At 39.4% G+C, this 23,804-nt stretch overlaps 1 protein-coding gene across 7 annotated transcripts in view; it reads left to right on the top strand.

Moving 5' to 3' along the window:
* Window positions 1–23,043, top strand: part of SH3GLB1 (SH3 domain containing GRB2 like, endophilin B1) — a 28,335-nt gene extending 5,292 nt beyond the window's left edge. For 3 of the 7 annotated variants that reach the window (XM_077333100.1, XM_077333101.1, XM_077333106.1), the window contains exons 3-11: window positions 678–806; window positions 1,633–1,766; window positions 2,878–2,970; window positions 5,162–5,248; window positions 6,333–6,356; window positions 8,135–8,224; window positions 14,068–14,168; window positions 21,235–21,466; window positions 22,584–23,043. In XM_077333100.1, coding sequence (XP_077189215.1) covers window positions 678–806; window positions 1,633–1,766; window positions 2,878–2,970; window positions 5,162–5,248; window positions 6,333–6,356; window positions 8,135–8,224; window positions 14,068–14,168; window positions 21,235–21,466; window positions 22,584–22,691 — 998 coding nt within the window. In that variant the 3' untranslated portion in view covers window positions 22,692–23,043. The remainder of the gene's footprint in view (window positions 1–677; window positions 807–1,632; window positions 1,767–2,877; window positions 2,971–5,161; window positions 5,249–6,332; window positions 6,357–8,134; window positions 8,225–14,067; window positions 14,169–21,234; window positions 21,467–22,583) is intronic. The other 4 variants (XM_077333102.1, XM_077333103.1, XM_077333104.1 and 1 more) reach the window with 2 other exon arrangements.
* Window positions 23,044–23,804: the final 761 nt, after the last annotated feature.

Here is a 23,804-nt window from a genome sequence, read left to right as displayed (position 1 = left end):
GATCTAAGAGAACGAGAATAGCTGACCCACCTCAGTCTCCACTCCATTGCCAGGACAGAAGCCAGACTGGTATGGGTCGAGGGCCAAAGCTTCGTTGAAGAATGTCAGGAGCTGGTCTGCCACAGCCCGCTCCACTACCTTTCCCAGAAACGCAAGGTGTGAGACTGGGTGGTAATTTGCATGGTCCCGTGGGTCCAAAGATGGTCTCTTCAGGAGAGGACGGACCACTGCTTCCTCAAGCAAAACAGGGAACTCCCCTGTTGTAAGGGAGAGGTTCACTATCTCCCTTAAGGGGCCTCCTATCTGTCTGTTGCCCAACTTGAGCAGCCAGGACGGGCTGGGATCCAAGGGGACCAGGATGCCCCCCCCCCCCCCCCGGATCTGGTGTTTTGAATGACCAGAAAAAAATTATTTTGCGTGTCATTACTATGACATAGTTCAGCTTGCCACTGTTATGCCAACTGACTATCCTTTTTCTGCATAATTTTCTGTATAGAGCTGATATTTTGTTAAGTTTCTATTTGGTTGTTGTTGTTTTTTACAATACTGTTTTCAAATAATATCCTTTGCAGTGCTTCAGCTTGTTTTTAATTGTTTTCTTTGATATGTTCTGTAACTTTTAATTGACTCTTGATCGGGAATCAATAATGTTTTGTTGTTATGCCCTTTTTTGGCAGATGCTAGAATAGAAGAGTTTGTCTATGAGAAATTAGACCGCAAAGCACCAAGTCGTATGAATAATCCAGAATTATTGGGTCAGTACATGGTTGATTCTGGCAATGAGTTCGGTCCTGGAACAGCATATGGTAAGCAAAACCCATTTTTTTGTATGATACTGACATCCAGTCCTAAGCATATTTGGGAAACAGATTGCATTGATAGTTGGTGCAACCTGTTTCCAGAAGAAGCATGTATAAAATTACAGCTTTGGATTTATTAACTACTTCACAATGAATAATAGTTTTTGATCCACTATACAGTAACACAATATATTATTTTGAAATCACTAACTATCATTAACAGCTATTTTTCAAATACAAATTAAAATAGTCTTGTAGCTTAATTTTTGTATGTGCATTATTTATGTAGCGAATGGTGCCAAATTCCAGAAGAGTGGCTGTGTTAGTCTGACATGAGAGTGAGCCAGAACTGCTTCTTCCTTTTCCAGTACTTTGAGATGGCAAATTTTCTTGTTAGGAGTCTTCAGAGTCACTTTATTTTCACACTGAATTATGATACTTCAATAAATTGCAGTTGGCTTACCCTCAAACTATTTAATGATTTGTTAATATACCAGATTTGGGAACCACATTAAACCAGGAAGCATTTAGTTTAACCACAATTTAAAGAGTCTTCAGTCTCTGCATAGCAAGGAAAGGAAGAAGGAACACATGAACCTAAAGATTGTTGTCACAGAGTATGACTTTCCTTTGTTTGAATGCAGCTGTAATTAAATGTATTCAAGTTCTTTTTAAATATTTTAGTGGTACTAAGAATACTATGTTCTTGGTTGAAAAGCAACTGCTTTGTCATTTGTTTACTCATTGGACATGAGACTGAAGTTCCTGTAATTGTAGATTGTTAGTTTATATAAAACTCTTATTGGAACTTGTAATGATTTTTCCATTGCAGGAAATGCTCTCATTAAATGTGGAGAAACACAAAAGCGAATTGGAGCAGCGGACAGAGAATTAATTCAGACAGCTGCGATAAACTTTCTTACTCCTTTAAGAAATTTTATAGAAGGAGATTATAAAACAATTACTGTAAGTTGCATAATAATGTGCCTTCTAGCTGGAATTTAAATATTCCAAAATGTAGATGTGGGAGGGGGGGTGGTTTGTTGAGGTTTTCTATGCTGTCAGTTAAAATTGAATCAAAGTATGTTTGCTCCGTACAATAAACTTCCTAAACTTTGGAAAGACAAAAAGCTGTCACTTCCAAACTTGACCTTAGAACTAAAATATCCCATCAAGAGATCCAGGATGGGAAACCAGGAAAAATTCTGGACAAAAATAACCTGGGAAGTATTTTTAGTAAAGAAGGGATTTGTCCCTAGGAATAGAATTACTTTTCTTTGACAAAAGGTGAGCAGGTTATTGTTAGTAGCTAATTTGGACAAACGATAAGATAAAGATAACACTATTATTGATACAGATATAAAATATTAAGCTACTACAACAAAAATATTCAAGAGTGGCTGTGATAGACATTGAATGCCAGACTTGTACTATAAATGAAATGTATACATGTCTATGTTAACAAAAGTACAAACTTTTTGTTCGGATTACCTCACGTTTAAAGACATCAGAAACATTGCATAGGTATATAAAAAGTTTAGAGGGGAAAATACCTTAAATGTTTTATTTCTTGAAAAATGAGCCAATATAAGAATTAAAATAATTTTAACTTATTAAGCTACTTCTTATTTCCTTTTGTTTGTTTTTTATTAAGATATATATATATATACTAAAAAGTTAAGGGGGCAGGGTTTTTAAATTATATGTATTTCTTTTTTTCGGTAACTATATTATGTATTTCAATACATATGTACTACTTTTACATTTAATGACAATATTAAAGGGGATGGCATGAAATCTGAAGTTTCAAGCGGCAATCTAAGTTTATATTAGAATTGTAAAGATTATTCTTTTTATTTGGATAGATTAGGTATTAGGGAAGGTTGTTTTTGTTTTCTGTAAATCTGTTCTTTTAAGATCTTATTAGAAACTAAAGAATTTAAAGAATTATTATTAAGTGATAAAAATCATTGATATAAACAAAGAACATGGCAATCAGTATTATAATGCATTATTTCCTTTTTCTTTTCTAAATAAAATTAAATTAAAAAATTAAAAAAGTCTTCAACTTTTACAGAAAGAACGCAAATTATTACAAAATAAAAGACTAGATTTGGATGCTGCCAAAACCAGACTGAAAAAGGCAAAAGCAGCAGAAGCTCGAGCTGCAGTAAGTAAGATATCACCCTTTCTTTTTCTAAGCATTCAAAATATATTTGGATTTCTGTCTAGTATTGCATTTCAACAACTTCAAAAGCCATGTTGTGTTTTTAACAGAGAATATCTTATTATTTTTGAATTGTTGCCTTCTTGTTGTTGAGTTTAGGAGCTGCAGTTTCTAATCTGGCAATCTCAGTTTGATTTTCTGCTCCTCCACATGTAGCTAGTTGGGCCACCTTGGGTTAGTCACAGTTCTGATAGTGCTGTTCTCACAGCAGTCCTGTCAGAGCTCTCTCAGCCCCACCTACCTCGTGTCAGGATCCTAGGAAAGCAGCTTGCAGGAAAGTCCCTTTTAATGACAGAACCACGATGACTCCATTTAGTCCAAAAGCAGTGCAGTCTTTATTGGGAATTACAGCAGAGCAAGCATCTTCAGGAGGTACACAGAACATAGTAATTGGCGAAGACAGGGGGGGGGAACAGTGGGGTAACGGGGGTTATATAGACTTGGGGTCCCACCCCTAACTAAACACAGGAAAACTAGTTTTCACAAATTGCCTATTTGACCTATAAGGGCATGAAAAACCAGAGACTAGCTGTCTAGTTCCCAGGTTCTTACACAGCTGTGAAGTTGCTGGGAGTCGTGAGCCTTAACACTTTCCAAGGCTATAGAGAAGCATGACACTAGCTGGCGGTGAGCTTCAAAGGAATGCCTTGAGGTACTGGTAGAAAACAGGAATCAAAAAACCAGGCAGGGAAGGAGGAGTGAATTGCATTGTAGAACTCAAGCTCCCAGGGAAAACAGAAGATGGCATGACACCTCACAGGGTGTTTGTTGGGGGAGAGGAAGGGAAGGCAATTGTAAGCTGCTTTGAGACGATTCCTGGTAGTAAAAAGTGGGGTATAAAAACCAAATATTTTTTTCTCCTTCAATTTAAAAACGTAGTCATTTAGGAAAAAATTATATTTATTTCCCAGTTCGTACCGAAATACAACCCACAAAAATCTATGTATTTTTGTCCTTCAGATCTCTTAGGATCAGAATAACATCTCAGCAGCCATTCCATATTATGAAGAAAATAACAGGGAACACTGGGCCTTGTGTAAATACTGAGTGCTGAGTACATAGTTGTATTAGACAGTTTTATTAGAAATAACTGTCTTGTTCATGTTGTAGTAAATGAGTGCTGGAGCTAATTCATGTCCAGCCATAGTTCGCAGTTGTGTCAGTTTACAGCTCTGCATCCATTTGGGTTAAGGAAGCCTTTATCTTCAACTAGTCCTTGAATGTGTTTTAATTTTTAAAAATATTTATTGGCTGCCATTCTTCCTTATGAAGCTCAAGGTGACTTACAGTATAGATAAAACACATAACTTGGGAACACTAGACAAATATTAGGCTAGTCCTAAAAAGATATTTAGAAAGGACTCAGGTGATAATTCAAATGGTGGACTCAGCATAAATAGGTAATAGTAGTGTCATGAATTTGAAAAAGTGGGAACATTGAAGGGGAGAGGGACATATTTTGCATTGATTGTCCCTTGCTTGCATATTTGTGGCCAGGACAGCTGATTATACCAATATTATAGCACTTACTTGATTGGTTTTTACTGATGACAAGTGATCGTGGTCCTTAATGCATTAGTCTTAAAAACACTTTCCCATATATGCGCTTTCCCATATATGCTTATAACTTGTGCCATGGTGGCAATTTAAATGAAGAACTTTGAGTTAGTTAAAACTTCCTTTCATGGGATTATTTTTGCCATGGGGAGAAGCACGTGTGCTGTACATGTGCCTATTCTTTGTGGTGTCTGGCACTGTGTGTGGTTCACAAGGTTATCCTGCAAATACAGTTCTCCAGGCCACATCTGGATTGTCAGCATCTAGTGGGGAGAGTGAGAGAGTGAAAGAGCTTTGTCTATTGTAGTGTGCTATTCTGTTACCCCAGCCCATAATGTATTTGAGGGAAGCAGCAAGTCTCAGTGGGAAGAGGAAAATTTATGTTCTGCAAGCGCAGCTCCACTTGTGTTGTTCAGGATATAATTCTTTCTGTCTTCTGAAATCACAGAACAATGCTCACATTGATCTAAATATTAAGCTAATATCCTGTTTTCTGTGCCACTCAACTCTGAGATTAGTCTTGTAATATGTAGTTTGCTTCATATATAACAAAGTTTTTGTCTTTATGTGCTTTAAGCAACTAAACGTGTCTCCGCCTGAAGAAAATAACATTATGGTAAATGTCTCTTACATGCTCAACTTGCTGCATGTAAAATGGCTAAAGGTTTGTTGGCCTCTTGTCTTCATAACATTTCTTCTTCAAGTGTTTCCTCTTGCTTTCCTACTCCCTGATTTTGCACATTCAAACATCTGGAATGAAGGACTAGATCAAATTATGTGTTTTATTTCTTCTGGACTAAAGTTGTGGAGGGATAAAACTAAAATTGGGCTTAGCTGTTTTATTACATTTGAATTCTGCCTTTACCCAGTGGAGTTTTCGGTGATGTACATGGACTTAGCTACTCTAGGAAACTATAGTAAATTTCCTTTGTACGAGTTTTCCAGAAATACCATCTGCTAAAGCTGAGAACCTATTTACTGGTGTGTGTATTATTTTCAACAAATAAAATTTAGAACTGTTGCTGTGTTATAGTTAAAAGTGCGGTTAAGACTTCTGATTTGCATTTGGGAGATCTCTTAAGTTCTGCATTCCTCTATCTTTCCAAAGACAGCAAGTAATTTTTAAAACCAATACAAATTAATGCCCCAGAAACATGTTTGTTTTCCTCCTCTACACACTGCTCTAGACTATATAGTAAAGGGGTGTGTGTGTTTCTTGTAGGAATAACTGAGCTGCTAAATTTGTGATTATACCCGAAGAAGACATAGATAGCAAGAGAAATCACTTATTCTTTCCACTGTCATTTGTATTTACCATGTTCGAATAGCCTTTTGTCACAAAGCATATTATTGGAGAAAATTCATTAGTGAATCTTTTCAAAATAAGCAAATGGTAACAGTTCTTCTAAATCTGTAGCTCTTCAATGCAGTAGTTTTTAGTTGTGTCCTTCTAAATTATAGTCTATTCCTGTTCCATTTTATCTACTCTTATTATAGACATTACCTTTTAAGAAAAGCATTTGATTGTAGTGGCTTACAGCTGAAGGTAACCATAGTGAAAGATGGCTCTTCCTGCTTTGTGAATGTATTGTAAGAATTGCTGGGAGATAAGAGGGATCATAATGGTTTAGCTGGCAATGAGAGCCTTTCCTGTGGCTACTTTATGTAGTGAGCAAATTAGTAAAACGTGGCAGTTTGCCACATTAAAATTCTTCATGCTATTCTCTTCACCTTTTTATGCAAACAAGATTTGGGCAGAGGAAGTGTCAAAAGTAAGTAACCTAACTGATCTGTTAGTTAAAAAATAATTTGAATATGATCTCAGCATTTCATTAAGTCTTGCTGTGACCTTTATCAAAGGACTGGTACTGTTAATCTGATGCATTTTGAAGTGGTAAATGGTAAGCAAAATGGTCTGCATAATTTGTGGGTAATTAACTGCCAGCAAAGCGCATGTGAGAAGATCTAAGAGAAGATGTCTGTATACAAGAAAAGCTGCTTTTAGAAACAGTACAGTAATTTTAAAAATAAATTCATATTCAGGAGCTTTCTGTATTTCATAGAATCATCTGTATTTCATACAGAATCGTAGAATTCTGTATTTCATAGAATCATAGAGTTGGAAGGGGCCATACAGGCCATCTAGTCCCAACCCCCTGCTCAATGCAGGATCAGCCCAAAGTATTTGTGAGTACTGTATTTTGGAGTCTGAGAAGGCAGGGAAACAACTGCCTTTTGATGAAAGAAATGTTAGTTGTTTGAAAACATGGTTGAAGTTAGGACTAAAAGTTTGCCATAGAGGCAGCTGTGAAGTGACTGCCAGTTGATAGAGAGCAAGCAGCTCTGAATGTTCTTTTAGGCACACTCTATTAGTAGTATAGCTTTACTCCTAATAATCTTGTTTCCTGGTTAGTTTGTCTGGACTTTATTTGTGTAATCTCAAGAGCAAGTTTAGACAGATTGATAAAATCTTAAATGTGTTGTGATTAGCAAAATATCCCATATTGTTGCCTGAAATTCTTCAGACTTAATTAATACCTAACATTGAACTAACTGGAAGAACTTTGAAAATTTCTGTAGGCGAAGGACTGAACATTATATGCAAGGTTCATTATGCTCATGGAAGAAATGTCTTGTGCTGGCATGACTTGGTACTCTTGGTTGAGTGGTCTCATGGGATACAATCCCATGAACATTGCCCAGTTTAAATTTCCTTGTGGCTTTAACACAGAATGTGAGGCACTTCTTTATTCTATGGTACTCTACAGGGCTTAAACAACCACTGAGTTTTGTTTTCATACATCTAAATAAATATTTTCTTCTAATGTTCATGCATTGCTTTATTTCAAAAGGTCTTTGAGATGCAATGCAAGAATAGCTAATATTAAAAGCAGACTTCCTTACTAAAGGACTCTGTAAAGAAATAGACATCCTTCCAGGATGGCTGGAGGAATCTGTCACAGGAATCTTGAAACAATACTGTATATTGTAGGTTGGTACTGCATTTTTGTAGACAAGTATTTTTTTTCTGCTGATTTTGGCATTTGGTGTTTGGATTTTGGAAGTACTGCTAAAGAATAATTGAAGATGGAATATTGGACTACCCTTTCCTATTGATAACCAGGGTTTCTGTCTTCAGAAGAGATGACAGGTGTTTGGCAGATTCCTTCTGCTGATGTACTTCTGTTGTGTGATGTGGCTTAGATTTCTTTTGATTCCAGATCACTTTCTTAATGCCAATTTTTAGATTCTTAACAGGATTCAACACTCAAGTGTGGGAGACAGAGTGCAGCAGCTGTGTTTTGTACCACCATGAAGTACTACAGCATGCAGATCCTCTAATATCTTTCTGTAATAATAGATCTATGAGGTTTCCTGTAGTTTTATATATATTTAGTCAAATACTGTAGTCTAGTCTAGCAAAAGTCCCACTGAAATAATTGAGGTATATTGAAACTGTTTAATAGATATAGTGAAACTGGAGTGTTTTGCCCACATGCAGCATAATTGCTTTTCAGCTTTCTGTTAAACTTTGTTATGTGTCTTACAGTCTGAACAGGAAGTCAGGATAGCCCAAAGTGAGTTTGACAGGCAAGCCGAAATTACTAGACTGCTTCTGGAAGGCATCAGCAGTACACACGTGAGTACTGAATATTTTTTTATTTATTCCATTTATATACCACCCTCCTGGTATACCGGCTCAGGGCAGTGTAGAACATCAATAAAACAATACACAATTAAAATAATACATTAAACTCTTTAAAACCACCTTTAACCAACACCAACATCATCTCAGTTGCAGCTAGTATTTCTAGTGTCATCCCTTTGAATAAGTCTGTTGCCATACTGATGTAAACATGGCAGTGTCTTTTAAAGGGGGGTCTGTTGGATGTTACTAGATCACTGGACTCAACCAAAAGCTTGGCGGAAGACCTTTGTCTTGCAAGCCCTATAGAACTACATCACTTTTGTCAGGGCTTGGATCTCCTCCAGGAGCTTTTTCTACCAAGTAGGGGCTAGGCATACTAACTTGAGGCCAGGGACTACCAACAGTGGTGTTTGAAGAGCAAAGCGCTCTGTGGGAGACATAGGCAGAGAGGCAGTCCCTAAGGTATGCTGGGCCCATACTGTGGATGGCCTTAAAGGAATAAACTGACTTTTGATTGTTTGTAAAATATAGTTTATATATATTTCTTGATTCATTAAAACAGTTGTATCCCATCTCTCCTGTATTTGGCTTATATGTCCCAGTTTCCCTTGTGTACTTGTATTACTGACTTGAAACTCCCGAACTGGAAACCATATTACGTGAAATGAAAGTGTTTCCTACTGTAAAACCCCACATCTTCCCATCAGCACCAATACTACTATAATGATATTGGTAGTCCTACACTTTTTAGAAGGTTTTTAGAAGTACTGTGCTAACACCTAGGTAGCTTTTATCCAACTCATAAGGTATTTTGTTATACACAACTCATTTTAGGGTATTTGGTTTTGATGTTAAAGAGAAGAGTTGTAGAAGCAAAGGTGCCATCATCTTACTATCTAAACCAGGGGTAGTCAAACTGTGGCCCTCCAGATGTCCATGGACTACAATTCCCAGGAGCCCTTGCCAGCATTCGCTGGCGAATGCTGGCAAGGGCTCCTGGGAATTGTAGTCCATGGACATCTGGAGGGCCGCAGTTTGACTACCCCTGATCTAAACCCATCCAACAAAGTATAGTGTCTACAAAAAAGTTGTATTCTTAAATGGTAATTTCTGATACAAAGATCAAATCTTATTTTTTATTTTTAGAAAACCCCAAAAGTCTGTTTATGATCTAATTTTAAAAATATCCTCACAAAGAAATACAGCTCTGACTATGGACTGCATATAGTAACCACAGCAAGATAGAGATCAGATAAAGTTAAATAAAATCATAGAAATCCTTCTTAAAAGTTCTGAATACTATAACGGCTTAACCTGGTTCCGAAATAAAAATAATCCACACAGATTTCTCTGGGGAAGGTATTACATAAATGGGTCACAACTGCTGGAACAGCCCTGATGTGGTCTGACTGGTTTCTAACACCTGATGATGGGCCTTGGATGCAGAATTTAAAAATTGTCAAGTCCCTCAAGCTCTGTTTATCCCCACTTGCTTAGGGCTTTAAATGGGTGTATGGGATAGTAAACTAGTTGAAGATTCCAAGCAGTTAAAAGGCTGTTTGAAATGTGTAATGCATTACAGTAGGATGGATGTTACAGGACCATAGGTAACTGTAACAGGAATGGTGGAGTCTTCTGCATGCTCAGTATCAGATACAAAAACTTAAAGCTAGAGCTCTGCTGGACAGGAAACCTGCCAAGGGGGATGAAATACCTACAGAGCACAGTAGTGCTGCTGTGATCAAATGTGCTTTGAAAACTCCTAAGTGCTATATAAAGATGATGGACTGTGAAGGGTTAATGCCTCAGAATCAGAGAGCCTTTGAATGACAGACTGCTGAAACAGATTTCATTGGATAGTCTCAGTTGAGATGAAAGAGTTGGGAACTGACTGCTGAAGAGAATTGTTTAGTACTGACTGAAGACTGCAGAGGTTGTTGAGGAGGAATGAAAGGATTGCTGAAGACCCCATTTGGGCAATAAAGAGAAGGAGAGATCTTCTACTTCAGAAGAGTAATTCCCTGTCCAGTTGAGAAGGGAGACTGCTCCAAAAAGAGGAGTGATCCTTGGTTTGTTTAAAGAAGGAATTTTGGTACTTGGTATTATATCCCTGCCTTCTGAAACCTGGTCAGTTAAGCTCAAGATGTATACTTGTATGTCTAACAAGACACTGAAACCAAAGCCTCATCTCAATGATTCTAAGACTTGGTGAAAAGCTTAATACTCTCACTTGCTGGAAACATATTAATTGGAGTTTAGTTACCTCAGAGTTATTATTGATTCACTTCAAACATTTTACTCCTGATTGCGCCTGACCTTCCCCCCTTTACATTGAATAAAATTTTGTTTTTGTTTTTGAATTTTGTTTTGAATTTTCAAAAGCCTCTTGTGTGTCATTTTCAGAAGTATAGTTTATCTTGTCTCTTCCCTCAATTGCTAGGTTTAGCCTGCATAAAAATATAGTAGTTTGACAGGGTGGGACAACTGTAAACCTTCAAATAAGAAGAAAATAGATAAAAGGGGATGCTCAGCTAGAAATGATGGAAAAACAGAGAGAAAATCCTGCATGTGAAGGAGGGAAATGGGCTTGCTTTCCATCATTTACAGTAATGCTGTACTGAGAATCTTGGGATAAGTTAATTCTATCTAGTTTATCCTCCCAGGTCTCAAGTAACTCAGGCCAGGTTAGCATCCTCTTCCAGAATGAAATTCTGGATATGAGATTCTTTTGAATGTATCAGTCAGGCATTTAATTTTAGCATCTAAGATTTTGTGGCTTGTCTGAGGTCTGTCATGGGCAGTATTGTCTACTATCACTAGAGGCAGCCTCCAAAAAGGATTAATCTTTCACATCTTTAAACCGCCCGTGGCGCCACGGGCACCACGGACTAAATAAAGCGTTAAGGGGTCCTAAGGCGGGATGTGTCCGTGATGAGGAAGGGTCCGGATTGGACCCTTCCTCAAGACAGACAATCGGAGGGAACAATCGGCAGGCGCGAAGCGCCTGCCGATTGGCCCCTCCGATTCCCAGCCCCAGCAACATGCCGGCAGTCGCACGCAGAGCAGGCAAAAACTGGCGCTTGCCCAACAAAGGCAGGTTCAGAGGAGTCCTTGGAAAACGGATTGCCTCGAGAAGGTCAGTCTTCGTCGCACAGTTTAGCAAAAGCAGGAAAAGAGAGCGTGCGAGAGCAGCCAAAGTTTGGAGGCGCGGGGCCGGAGGAGGGCGAGACTGGTTACTTTGGGCAGGAGGAGACTGTGGAGAGAGGAGAAGTTTGCGGGACGCCAAAGGCTGGCATTTAAAACAACCAAAACGCGGCATCCAAGGAGAGTGGATTGGACTGAGGGAGGGGGAGCCGGCCGGTTTAAAATCTCACCCATGAAAACGCAGAAGACATCGAGGCAAATAAGCAACACTTTGTTGCTGATGCTTTTGGTCGGGTTGTTGTTCAGGGCAGGGCTGCCCCCATTCTTGCTCTCAGGAGCAATCGCTTTGTTGTCTTTGTAATTCTCGCGGGGAGAAAGGCCCAAGCGGTGGCTCGGAGCGGAGGAAAATCCAGGCAATGGAGCGGGGCTGCCTGCCGGCTGCTGGCCGAGCTGGGATCTTTGTGCTCCGAGAGAGAGAGGAGGAGGAGGAGCAAGGGGCTGGCTGCCCTGCAGACTTTTGTTGTTGTCGCTAATTTGCCGTGGGCCCTTTAAATGAGGGACTGAGGTGGGTTTTCCTCCCCCCCTCCCCAGGTGGAAAAGGAGAAGGGAAGAAAGTGTGCGATTCCCTCCAGCTGGTCAGAGAGTCCTCACAAATATTGTTGGTGGAAATCAAAGGTGGAAATCAAGCCTTTTTGCCCAGCGTTATCTGGAATTCAATCAATCCCGGCTGGCCTTTCCGGCCACAGGAGTTCAGCGGAGCAGCCAGCCAAGCGAGCAAGCGCTGCAATGCCCTTGCACAATGAATGGGAGCCGCAGCAGCCAGCCGAGCAGCGCAGCGCGATGTTGTGTGATCCAGCGGGCTGGTCCCGCACTTTTATTTCCTCAGCTCCTTTCCCCCACCCCCTTTTCCAAAAAGGCTCTTACCAGCTATCCCCTTCCTGAAGCTGACATGTAGATATGATAATTAACTCCACATTTTTCCCCAGAGAAGAGAAATGGTGGGGGGGGGGGAGAGAGAGAGAGAGGTTTCATGAAAAGCAAGCAAAAGAGCCCCCAGCGTTCAACCCTTCTCCCCGAGGGCACAGGCGCATCCACACTCTGGTAAACCCCCACCTCCCCTCTCAATCTCCATTGGGGATTCAAATTTGGCTTTATTTCTGTTTTCTGCTCTCATTTAGGGATGGCCTGAATAGAGATCGGTTGCTTTTGATACAGAACAAAGTGTGAGTCCAGGGGTCCCCTTTGAAAGCTTGTGGCTTGAATAAAACTTTGTTGGTCCTAAAGGTGCCACTGGACTCAAATTTTGTTCTGCATAAAAAGCTGCTTCAAACCAACAAGGCTACCCACTTGAATCTAGCATTTTATATAGTTTGTACTCCATATGCAAGCAAAAGACCAGGACTCCAGCCAAAAGACCAGGACTCGCCAGCCGATCGCCAGCCGCAAAGGTAGTCCCCCCCCCCATACCCACTCTCACTCCTGGGGGCTGCTAGCGCCCATTGCATTTTTGTGTGCAATGGGCTTTTTGGCTAGTCACATCAATAATTATCTTTCACATCACTTACTACCCTCACCCTTTTAAAACTGGAAAGATTGAACATGGGCTATCCTGGTGTAGTGGTTAAGAGCAACAGCTTCTTATCTGGCAAGCCAGGTTTGATTCCCTGGTCCTCCACATTCAGCCAGTTGGGCTCGTCACAGTTCTGATAATGCTGGTTCTCACAGAGCAGTCCTGTCATGGTTTTTTCAGCCCCACCTACCTCACAGGGTATCTGTTGTGGGGAGAGGAAGGGTAGGCAATTGTAAGCCACTTTGTGACTTCTTCAGGGAGTGAAAAGCAGGGCATAAAAACCAACTCTTCTTTTGCATGAAAAACTGATGCTTTAGCATTGAGCTGTGGCTATATCCCAGTTAGAAGGATGATTGCAAGTAAAATAATAGGAAAGAGTGATATGTCTTAATTATCTCATCCTCCTTGACGTAATTTCTGAAACAAGATTGAATAACATGGATGAGAATGAATCTCACTTTTACAGAGTTGATTTTAAGACTCAGCACTCCTTACCCTCATTTTGGCGTTTTACCTTTCCTGTCACTAGAAAGTCTGCTCCTCTTTCTTCTGCTGCCTCGGGGTCATGGCAAGCAATCAAAAAATATGTGTACATGCTGAGAAGCATCATGCTCTGCTTATAGTTTATTCATCAGCTGGATGTTTTAACTCAAGGGACAGGTCTTTCCTCTAGGTGAAAGTAGAGTTCTCAATATTATCTTGACTGGGCAACAGTGAGAGAGGCTGGAAAACAATGCATTGTTTTGGCTGTGGCTTCTAGCAGCTACTGCTTTTCTCCTCGTGCACTTTTTTTGAAGGTGTCTAGTCCTGGAGGATAGGATAGGATGCGATATGCCACACTCTCAAATTTTGGGTTCACAAGTTAGTTAGCAACTATAAAAAACACAAGTTTAAATGTTTTTACTAATAAATATTACAAACTGAACTCTCAATCCAACATTAAAATTAAAATTACTTACTGGGTTTTTTGTCTGTTTGCTATTTTTTAAGAGTTATAATTCATTGAAATCCTGAGTCAAGGTGAAACCTGGAATCCACTTCAAGAATTCCTTTGACTGTTGCAAATTAGTGCTAAACAACAGTGTTTTATGTACTGACTCTGACCTTCACTACATTGCAGGCCCATCACCTTCGTTGTCTGAATGATTTTGTAGAAGCTCAGATGACTTACTATGCACAGTGTTACCAATATATGTTGGATCTTCAGAAACAACTTGGAAGGTAATTAGTTTTGCATAACTCCTTGCATAAATGGATTCTGAATATTGGTAAGATGAGAACAGTCTGCTAATGAAGGCAATTTGTGGACAATTTTGAGTCCATGGTGCCTTTAAGACCAACCAAGTTTAGTTTTGGGTATGAGCGTTCGTGGGCATGCACATGAAAGCTTATACCCAGAATTAAACTTTAAGACCAGCAAAGGTGCTACTGAACTCAAACTTTGTTCTGTTGCTTTAGACAAATATGGCTTCCACTGGCGTCTGACATCATGGAGGACAGACAATTAAGGGAAGTTTTCAAGTTAATGCAATGATTAGAAATTAGTGTGTAAGCTGTAGCCTTTAAACAGTTTTGCTGCTGTGATTTCTCAAGTGCTTTAGGAAATCGCCGTGGACATAACATATTAATCAGGCATCATAATCTAACTCTGTGTATTCTGGTTCAGGTCCATCCATCTGATTAGAGTCTTTGAACTTTTATAATATGTTATGACCAGTGTTCCTTCCAAGCTGTGTGTGTGAGCAGCCGCTCATTAACACAGGAAGCTCCACTCAGCAGCACTCTGGAGCTACACTGCCCTTTTAAAGATTACAGCAGTTATATTTTTCTCAGGATGTGAACTGCTCTGCTCATTAGAAGGAAAAAATAGAGGGAGCATTGGTTACAACCCATGCTTGGACTATCTCCACTGTAGCTTCTACTTTGTGGAACAGTTTACCAGAGGAGATTAGGAAACCTCAATGCTTCAGTCCTCCGAGTGACTATTTTTCAGTGAGCTAATTGAATCCATTGCTAAGAGTTAGATGCTTGTTATCTTTATTTTCATTCATCAGTAACTCTGATAGTATACCTAATATGTGGGCCAAAGCAATAATGTGTCTGTTTTAAAAGAGGGCATTAGTTAGCTGGATCCTTGTTGCCAGTGAGTTGGCTTTCTGTGAGAAGCTATTGTCAGCCATCTTTGTAAAAAATTGAAAGTTGGCTGGATGACACCAGAGTTCTGGGCAAAGAATGAGTGGATCACTCTATCTGGTGGTAGCATATCTAGTAGAGAAATTTAGTACGAGGGCAACTGTTAGTAGCTTTTAACTTGTTCTTAAGTCGGTTTTTGATTGTTTCAAGGGAACTTCTTTGGATGAAACTTGTGAAGTCTACACTGGAGACTGTTAAACGTAAGGTCTCTCTTCTCAACCACTGTTCAAGTTCACTGCTCCAATGAAGAGCACCTCCGTATTTTATTTATTTTAAAAATATACAATCTGCTGTTCTTGTTGCAATTTAAGGCAGATTACAAGTATAACTATTCAGGCAATCAGCAAGCACATTACAAAATATGATAACATCTGAATCTAACAACAAAGATATCTAGTGGGGTTTGGATTGAAAAATTAGAAGAAGAAAAAATATATATACATTACCCTCTAGAAGGTCGCTTCCCAAGCTGATTCATTATATCATAGCTCTACTCTGTGAGAATACCCTCCTGGACAATTTTGTCTTACAATTTTTGTGAAATGATGGAAGCATGGCAGATTTCCTATTGGCCTCTGGAAGACTTTTCCATAGGGTCAGAGCCACATATAATGTGCACGAATACATAGTTGCTGATTTTACTTATTTGCAGAGTGAATATTTCAGAAGGATTTGCTACAGTTAGCAAGGCTATCAAAGTAGAGCATAACAAGAGCAGTCCTGCAGGTATGTGGGTACAATGCCATTAAAGGCTTGGCAACCTTGAATTGAGCTCAGGATCTTAATGGTGACCACTATAGTATTTACAGAATGGGAGTATTCCATTTAGCATCTGGTAGTATTTGGTCCCCAGCAATCTGTACCAGCTGGAGTTTCTAGGCTGTCTTTAAGGCAGATCTATGTAAACTGCATAAGTCTAGCCGTCAGGTAATAGTAGCATAGAACCACATGGCCATGTCAGCCAAATTGAGGTGGGGGGTATCTTCTAAGCTAAGTGAAGTTGGTATAACCCCTTCCCTTTTTTGCAACTTCAACAGCTTGTTTCTTTGGCAATAAAGCTGGATTCAGAAACATCCCTATGCTCTTAACCAAGTCAGAGAGACAGATAGACCTCATCAAATGTGGGGAGCTCCATGTCCTTGAGGGCTGTGGTTTTACCAGTTTCCTTCATCTTGTCAGGATTCATTTTCAGCTTGTTACCTATAACCACAGCAGTCAGGCACTGGTTTAGAGAGACTAGGGAATCACCAGGCAATTTGCATGAAGAAATATAGAACTTGGTGTCATCAACAGTTTGGTGTAGTGGTTCGGAGTGCGGACTTCTAATCTGGCATGCCAGGTTTGATTCTGCGCTCCCCCACATGCAACCAGCTAAGTGACCTTGGGCTTGCCACGGCACTGATAAAACTGTTCTGACCAAGCAGTGATATCAGGGCTCTCTCAGCCTCACCCGCCTCACAGGGTGTTGTGGGGAAAGGGAAGGTGACTGTAAGCCGCTTTGAGCCTCCTTCGGGTAGGGAAAAGCAGCATATAAGAACCAACTCTTCTTCTTCTTCAACATATTGAATGATTCATCCCATAACGATTGAATAGCAAGGCTGAATTTTGTGGAACTCCACAAGCCATGTCCCACATGGTAGAAAAATTGTCCCCTACAGCAGCCTACTGAATCATGCCTGTAAAGAATGAGGGTAACCAATCCAATCACAATCTGTTTCAGCTTCCAAGCATGTTAACATAATACCATGGTCCAGTGTGTCAAAGGTTGCTGATCAGTCCAGTAAAAGCAGCAGAGATTTTCTGTCAGTACCATACCAATATCTGAGGTGTATAGCAAGTCAGGTTGCCAGCTCTGGGTTGGAAAATACCTGGCGACTTTGAGGGTGAAGCCAGGAGTGGGTGGGATTTGGGGTGGGGAGGAACTTCAGTGGCATATAATGCTATGGAGTCCATGCTCCAAAGCAGCCATTTTCTCCAGGGGAACTGATCTCTGTCATCTGGAGATGAGCTATAAAACCAGAGGGTCCCACCTGGGGATTGGCATCCCTAACTGTAAGGCTTGTTCTGTTCCTGTTTTATCTGTATTTATGAAATCTGATTCCCATTCTAAAACATTGATTCCCACTTTCCAAACTCTGAAATGAATACTTTATTATAGGCAGGTGATACAATTTTTTTCTCAAGCCAGATTGGATGTCTTGTGTGCACTTGCAGACTTTGTGGACTATTGTAGAAATAAGTACTTGGAAATTAATTATGATATAACTAAACTTGTGGTCTTTACTATATGGGCCAAGTATATGTAGTACATGGATGAGCATCTATTGCCACAAGTAAAGTTCTAAACGTATTTGGGCATTGTATTTTATTCTTCTAGTACATCTCTTATCATATTCAAGAGAATGCTCCTCAAAATTATTTAAGCAATAGTTGATTCCATTATGCCAAAAACAGACACATCGTTCTTGCAGCAGTTCACTCACTGAAGAACAAAATGTTACCTCAACTACTTTATTGCATCCATCAAATATATCTGATTTGATGGATGCAATACAAACAGAATTGAAAGATACATTTTTGAGAAAAGATATAAAAGTATAATTTAACTGCACTGGATTTGCCACACTTATGTTACTATTTTATGACCTGGAAAAGACCTGGGCATTAGTAATGTGCTGTTCTTTGGTAATTAAAGAGGACACGATATAATTGCTTTACTCTTGGGTGTGACACTAGATCATTCAGCTGAACACTTAAGGTCATGTTTAAGGGTCTGACACATGGAAATTGTGGGCAGGTTGTTGTGAATATCCTGCATTCTGCTGAGGATTGGACGATGACTCAAAGTCCCTTCCAACTCTGATTCTATTATTCGTGTCTAACATTGCCCTTAGTTACTCTTGCTGGGAAAAATTTACATATTATTGAAAAAGTTATTATCTTTTTGAATGCAGCATAGAGACTGAATAATGAATGTAGAAAATACTATGTCAATCAAACTTATACTATTTGTATATGTAATTTAATTAAATTATTGTTCAGAGATCTGTTGTCCATATAGTAAAGCTGCATTGGCAATAAGTACTGCAGACTAGCATAACGACCTTTTGAAACTATGCAAGTCAGAATTCTTGATCTTTTTTGTAAATTGGTCTGTTTTAAATCTGCTTTTATAGATATTCTATTAACTTCAACTGTTTATTAACTTTTAATATTACATTATTTATTATTTGTAAGTAGTTCAGCTTTACTGTAATATATTGTTTTACCTCGAGGCTTCTTTTGAGAAAGGCAGACTATAAAGGCTATAAGCAAATAAATGAGAAGACTTTTTTTTGTAAAATATACTCTGCTTTGTTTTTTTAGCAGAACAGCTGTCCAGCTAGGCTTGTGCTCCTTCATGTTAGCAAACAATAGTCATGTTCTTTGAATGCATGTCTCCAATGGACAGCTGCATCTTAGCACCTGGCTTAGTTCTAGAAGGCATGGAGAATATCTCAGGGGGTTGCAAGAGTAAAATGGCAGGTTTTATTAATAAAAACTACTACAACAAAATTGTGTGGCACTTTTAGTTGTTAACGGATTTATTATGACACAAACTTTGTGGATAATTCAGAGTCCAATTCATCTAGATCAGTGGAATTTATGCCACAGTTAATCCTTTAATCTTGAAATCACAGTAAAGTTACTTTTGTCTTTGCTTTCACAGACTAGCACAGACTTCCCTCTGGAATTTACTATATATATAGTAAGAAGATTTGTTTTAAATGTAGGCTTAGATCCCAAGGTACTTTCCTCATGGTGGAATGAGTCTTCTGTTAGGAGCAATGTTTGTATTTGTCATGCTGCAAACCTGCACTATACCACAAACTGTTTGTGAGGGTCTTCTGACCTTGTGAACAAAATCTCCCAGGGGTAGCACCTTCCAAAAATAATAATTCTGTTCTACAAGCCTTGCTTAACTTAAAATTCTTCAGCTTCCACCTCTTAAGCTTAGGGCTTGACGAGGTAGGATGAAGCAGAAAAACTGTCTTTTCTTGAATGTTCAGTCTTTCAAAGCAAGTGCAAGTCATTTAATATTAAATGTATGTATACAATAGCAAACAAGTTTTTTAATGCTCTTCATTTTATAATGTCTGACCATAGATGCTCACTGTATTTACTTTATTTATGCTATCAGTAGTCAGCCATTCTCAATGAGAATGAAGGCAGATTACAGTCTAAATTAAAGTAATCAGTAGGGTAAAATATCTAATAAGCAATGTAATAGAAATATGGTTACGGAAATATGAAACAAAGCATAAAGTATTAGATGTGACATGTTATACAGTGTAGAAAATGGTATTGCATAAGTAAAAAACAGTGCAGTTAGAGCAAAGAGTACCTACTACACACAGTAGTATAAGACACAGTCCCTTTCTCGACTATCCTGAACTATTCCATTATAATAGGGTCCTTTTACCTTTAGAAAAATGTTCTCCTGAGCAGTTCTGTTTTACATAGGAACCTTTCTGACTACCTTAGGTAGGCTGTTCAGCAATATGAGGGCTACAGCAGAGGATGCACATGTATGAGCATCTGTTGCTTTTGATCATTTGTAGATTGACATCTACAGAAGGAAAGTTTATACTTAACTAGAATTTTAAAGCATTTTGGTAATCATATGCTTTAGGAATTTATTATTGATTGTTAAGAATAGCTTCAACGTTTGACTGTGTATTGTTAAAAATAGTAACTGGATACAGTGTTATATGTATTTATTCATTAAAAGAATTGTACCCCACCTTTTCTTGTGCCCCAAGGTAACTCACAAATCGTAATCAAATTCCACAATTTATAATCAACAAAATAGCTCTCCATAATCTTTCTCAAAGGGAAATTTGCAGTTTATGCTGCATTATAAAATCTGGCAAATAAATTGGCCAATCATGCGTTTTTGTGGTGTTGATATTTTTCAATGTTAACCAATTCTGAAACTTGTAAAATATGGGGAAGAAATCTTTGAAGAAAAAGTACTGCTTCATATCTTCGTTGCCTGTGTTCCAGTCTTTGTTGCAAGGTAAAAAAAGAGTAAGGTGGTTTTACAGAGTATTTCAAGGTAGTTTACTGATATACAGGATTCTATTTTAAAAATAGATGTTACTTCTCCAGAGACTATTATCAAACATTATATTGGAGAAGTAAGTACTATATATCATAGTTGGCCAGTATTTTTTATTAACATTTGATTCCTCAAAAATGGTCAGTTAACAAGGACCTAAAGCCCTTTCTGGCTTCTTGACTCTGCAATGCCTGTTGCTCAGAACTGATATAGGAGCACATCCTTTTGGTGAACTAGTCATTGTTTTTGACACAGTGCAATCCTAATGGCTTACTAAAGGAGGAGACATAAAAGAGATATTCAACAGTTCAGTGCATCTTCTGTGGCTCCCCATCTTCCTATAATCCAGAATGCTGCTTGTGCAGTACAGAGAACCCCCTAAAACAGCATGAGGGGTAAATTAGATTTTTGTAGGGCATGTGGGGGATGACTGGATCCTTTCTTTTCATTTGCAGAAATGCTCCAGCACATAGAAACCTGTCAGGATTATCTTTGCAACTATGGAAGCTAGAGATACATAATTGTTGAAGACCATAAAACAGCTTCTTGAATTTATTTCCTGCGAAGAAGTCCTTCATGCTTAAAGTGGATATTACGTAGAGTGTCAGTTGCTAGTAAAGTGGTGTACAGTAGAAATACAATGGTGTAACTACTCAGACAATCGCTCTGCATCAGTGACAGGGAAGTGCAGCCATATTTTTCTCATAGGATATATTTTAGGTGTTTAAATGAGCATATTACATTGCAAATTAAAAAAAAATTTTTTAAAGACACATGTTTTTCTAAATTCTAGATAATGCTTAATAATTAACTTGTTCCTCTTAATATTACACTTGTGAAGGTAAAATGCATTAGATACTATTTAGGTTTCGAGGCAGATGATTAATAGTAACTGGTAAGAATGGGTCATGGCTAAACTGCTTACTGAAGGCTCATTACAACATAGTAATTATGTTATATGCTAAGCTGATCCAACATTTGTGTTTTTCACAGCTTTCCATCTACAGTCCTTGCTAACCATAACCAGTCATCTTCAACCTGCGCACCAAGTAGCTCTACTACTACACCTTCTGCTTCTGTTACAGCTTCGCTGTCTTCAATAACCAATTCTGCTGCATCTTCAAGCTTTGTTGAATTGAAATCAGCCAGTGGCAGCAGAAAAGCCAGAGTGCTTTATGATTATGATGCTGCAAATAGCAGTGAATTATCACTACTTGCTGATGAGGTATGCTTTTTCTTGCTTCAATATGCAGCTCATAGTAAAAACTGAACATTCCAGGAACTGATTGTACATGGGAGCCAAACTGCTTGCAATATGGTAACACCAAAGGGCATAAACATAAATAGCCATTTGTTCCTTACAGTAAAGCTGTGCACCGTCAGTCAGGACTGTAGTAGTAAGGGAAGAAGGGTCATCACATGATTGTATCACTCTTGAAGTGTGCTTAAAACATTTATATTCTACACACTTCATTAAAAAACCCTCAGTAGTTGAATAAACGTTAAGCATACAAAAATGAGCAGCATTAAAACATTCAATAAAACTAATAAAAGCAGCATCCACCAATAAAATATTAGATCTTAAACTCATCTTAAAGGAGCTATAACTATAGAAGCAAAATTGTTAAATTCAGCCATGACTAATAAAAACAGAGCAGGCGGTCTTTAGTAGCAAACACACAGTAAGGACAACTATGCAAAGGTGCAAGAGCATAAAAATGTCTGGAAATTCATTCTGAAGGAGCATATCTGTAGACCATGCTCCATAGTCCTTTTATGTTGTAGTACAATCTGTGGTGTTTATCCACTGATAATGGGAGTACACTTGAGGATTATTTTAATTGACAGGCTGGTAGATATAGGGCAAGTCAAGCTGCCGGGGGCTCCCTCGGGCGGCGGCCTGATGCGGCGAGAGGCGCTTTGTGCCTCTCGCCGCATCAGGCCGGGAGCAGCTGCGAGCCATGGCTCGCAGTTGCTGGGGCTGGGAATCAGAGGGACCAATCGGCAGGCGCAAAGCTTTGGTCCCTCCAATTGTCTGTCCAGAGGAAGGGTCCAATCCGGACCCTTCCTCATCACGGACACATCCCGCCCCCAAACCCCTTAGCGATTTATTTAGTCCGAGGCGCCCGCGGCGCCGCAGGCAGTGTTTAGATAAAAGTTAGGTTGGCTGGTGGGTGGGAAGGAAAGAAGCAGAGGAGTTCATATGGGGGCTGTCAGGATATGGGAAAGAAGAAATGGTGGGAGAGGGGAACAGGACAATGAGACACCCACACACCTTTAATCCTTGTAAATCCCCCATTTGTATCGCACAATAATCACATGCTATGTGTTTTTTTTTTTAGGTGATAACCGTGTATAGTATTCCTGGCATGGATTCAGACTGGCTGATGGGTGAAAGAGGAAATCAGAAGGGCAAAGTGCCTATTACTTACTTAGAACTGTTAAACTGAACAACCAGCTTGTATAAAAACTGCTGGCTATGGTGAGACAATATTTATATACAATTAACATTATATAACACAAGTTTCAGTGTCTTCCATGTTAATGTCTAAAGTGACAAGAACACCACATATTAGAAGTGGGATTTTCTGTCAATACTGTTGCATGGTAGAGACTCTGTTCCGATTTGTGCTTTTACTTAAGTGCCAAGAATGTGTTTCCTACAGAATTTTGTTTCTACTGGACTTTTTCACTAATAACAAATGTCTACTTTTGAGTAATCTAACTTGAAAGGAGGTGCTGTTTTCTACAGAACTTTTCATAATGACAAGCTTCTTCACAAACAATAAATTGTTAAATGATTTACTGGGTTTTTTTGCTGGACAGATTATTTTAATATTTGGTGTCCTAAATCACCTTTTTATCACCAGGGACCGGTCAACGCTTGACAATTTTACTGAGCCCGGGGGGGGGGGGGTAGTCTTTTGCCAAAGGTCGTCACCGCCACCTAAGCTCCTGCTCCACTTGCTTTCCCACCAGTGCCCCTGACTTCCCGCCGCTTGTTGGGGGGCGCTGCCAGCAGCAGCTGTGCAGTGCCACACTGAGGGGGAGCCCCAGCCATGGCGGCCGCCGGAGAGCACCAAAGGTGAGCCGGTGGCAGAGTGGCAGGGCAGCCCCGAGACAGCAGCTGGGTAGGAGGATGAGGAGGAGCGACGGACCGGTACCAGTCCCCAGACCGGGGGTTGGGGACCACTGTCCTAAATGACTATGGTTGTGTTCAGAAGTCTATAGCTTTGTTGGTGTATTCAATTTGTAAAGCGTTAAACACTTTCAGAAGGAAAAGCAGTGTAGGCCTGAGCTCTTGTTTTTGTGGCGTTTTTAGTCTTTATTTGTCCTCCAAATGTAGTGAGATACATTATTTCCAAACTTTTACAAGTAGAATGAAGCTATTTGAAAGGAACCTTGCCGCCTTCCCCTTTTTCTTCCCTAGGCATTTCCTCTTCCCTAGGCATTTCTAAAGTTAGGTAGACCCCCAGGAACAGTGGCAGATGTGTTGCTTAGGGCGCTTCAAGTAGGAAGATGAAATTGGCATCCATCTCCTTCCCTCAATGGACCACTTTTCT

This window comes from Paroedura picta, chromosome 4 (genome assembly GCF_049243985.1).
Source record: "Paroedura picta isolate Pp20150507F chromosome 4, Ppicta_v3.0, whole genome shotgun sequence".
Classification (NCBI taxonomy): Eukaryota; Metazoa; Chordata; class Lepidosauria; order Squamata; family Gekkonidae; genus Paroedura; species Paroedura picta.
The sequence above is the reverse complement of the archived record's forward strand: the minus strand, read 5'-3'. Positions and strand labels throughout refer to the sequence as shown.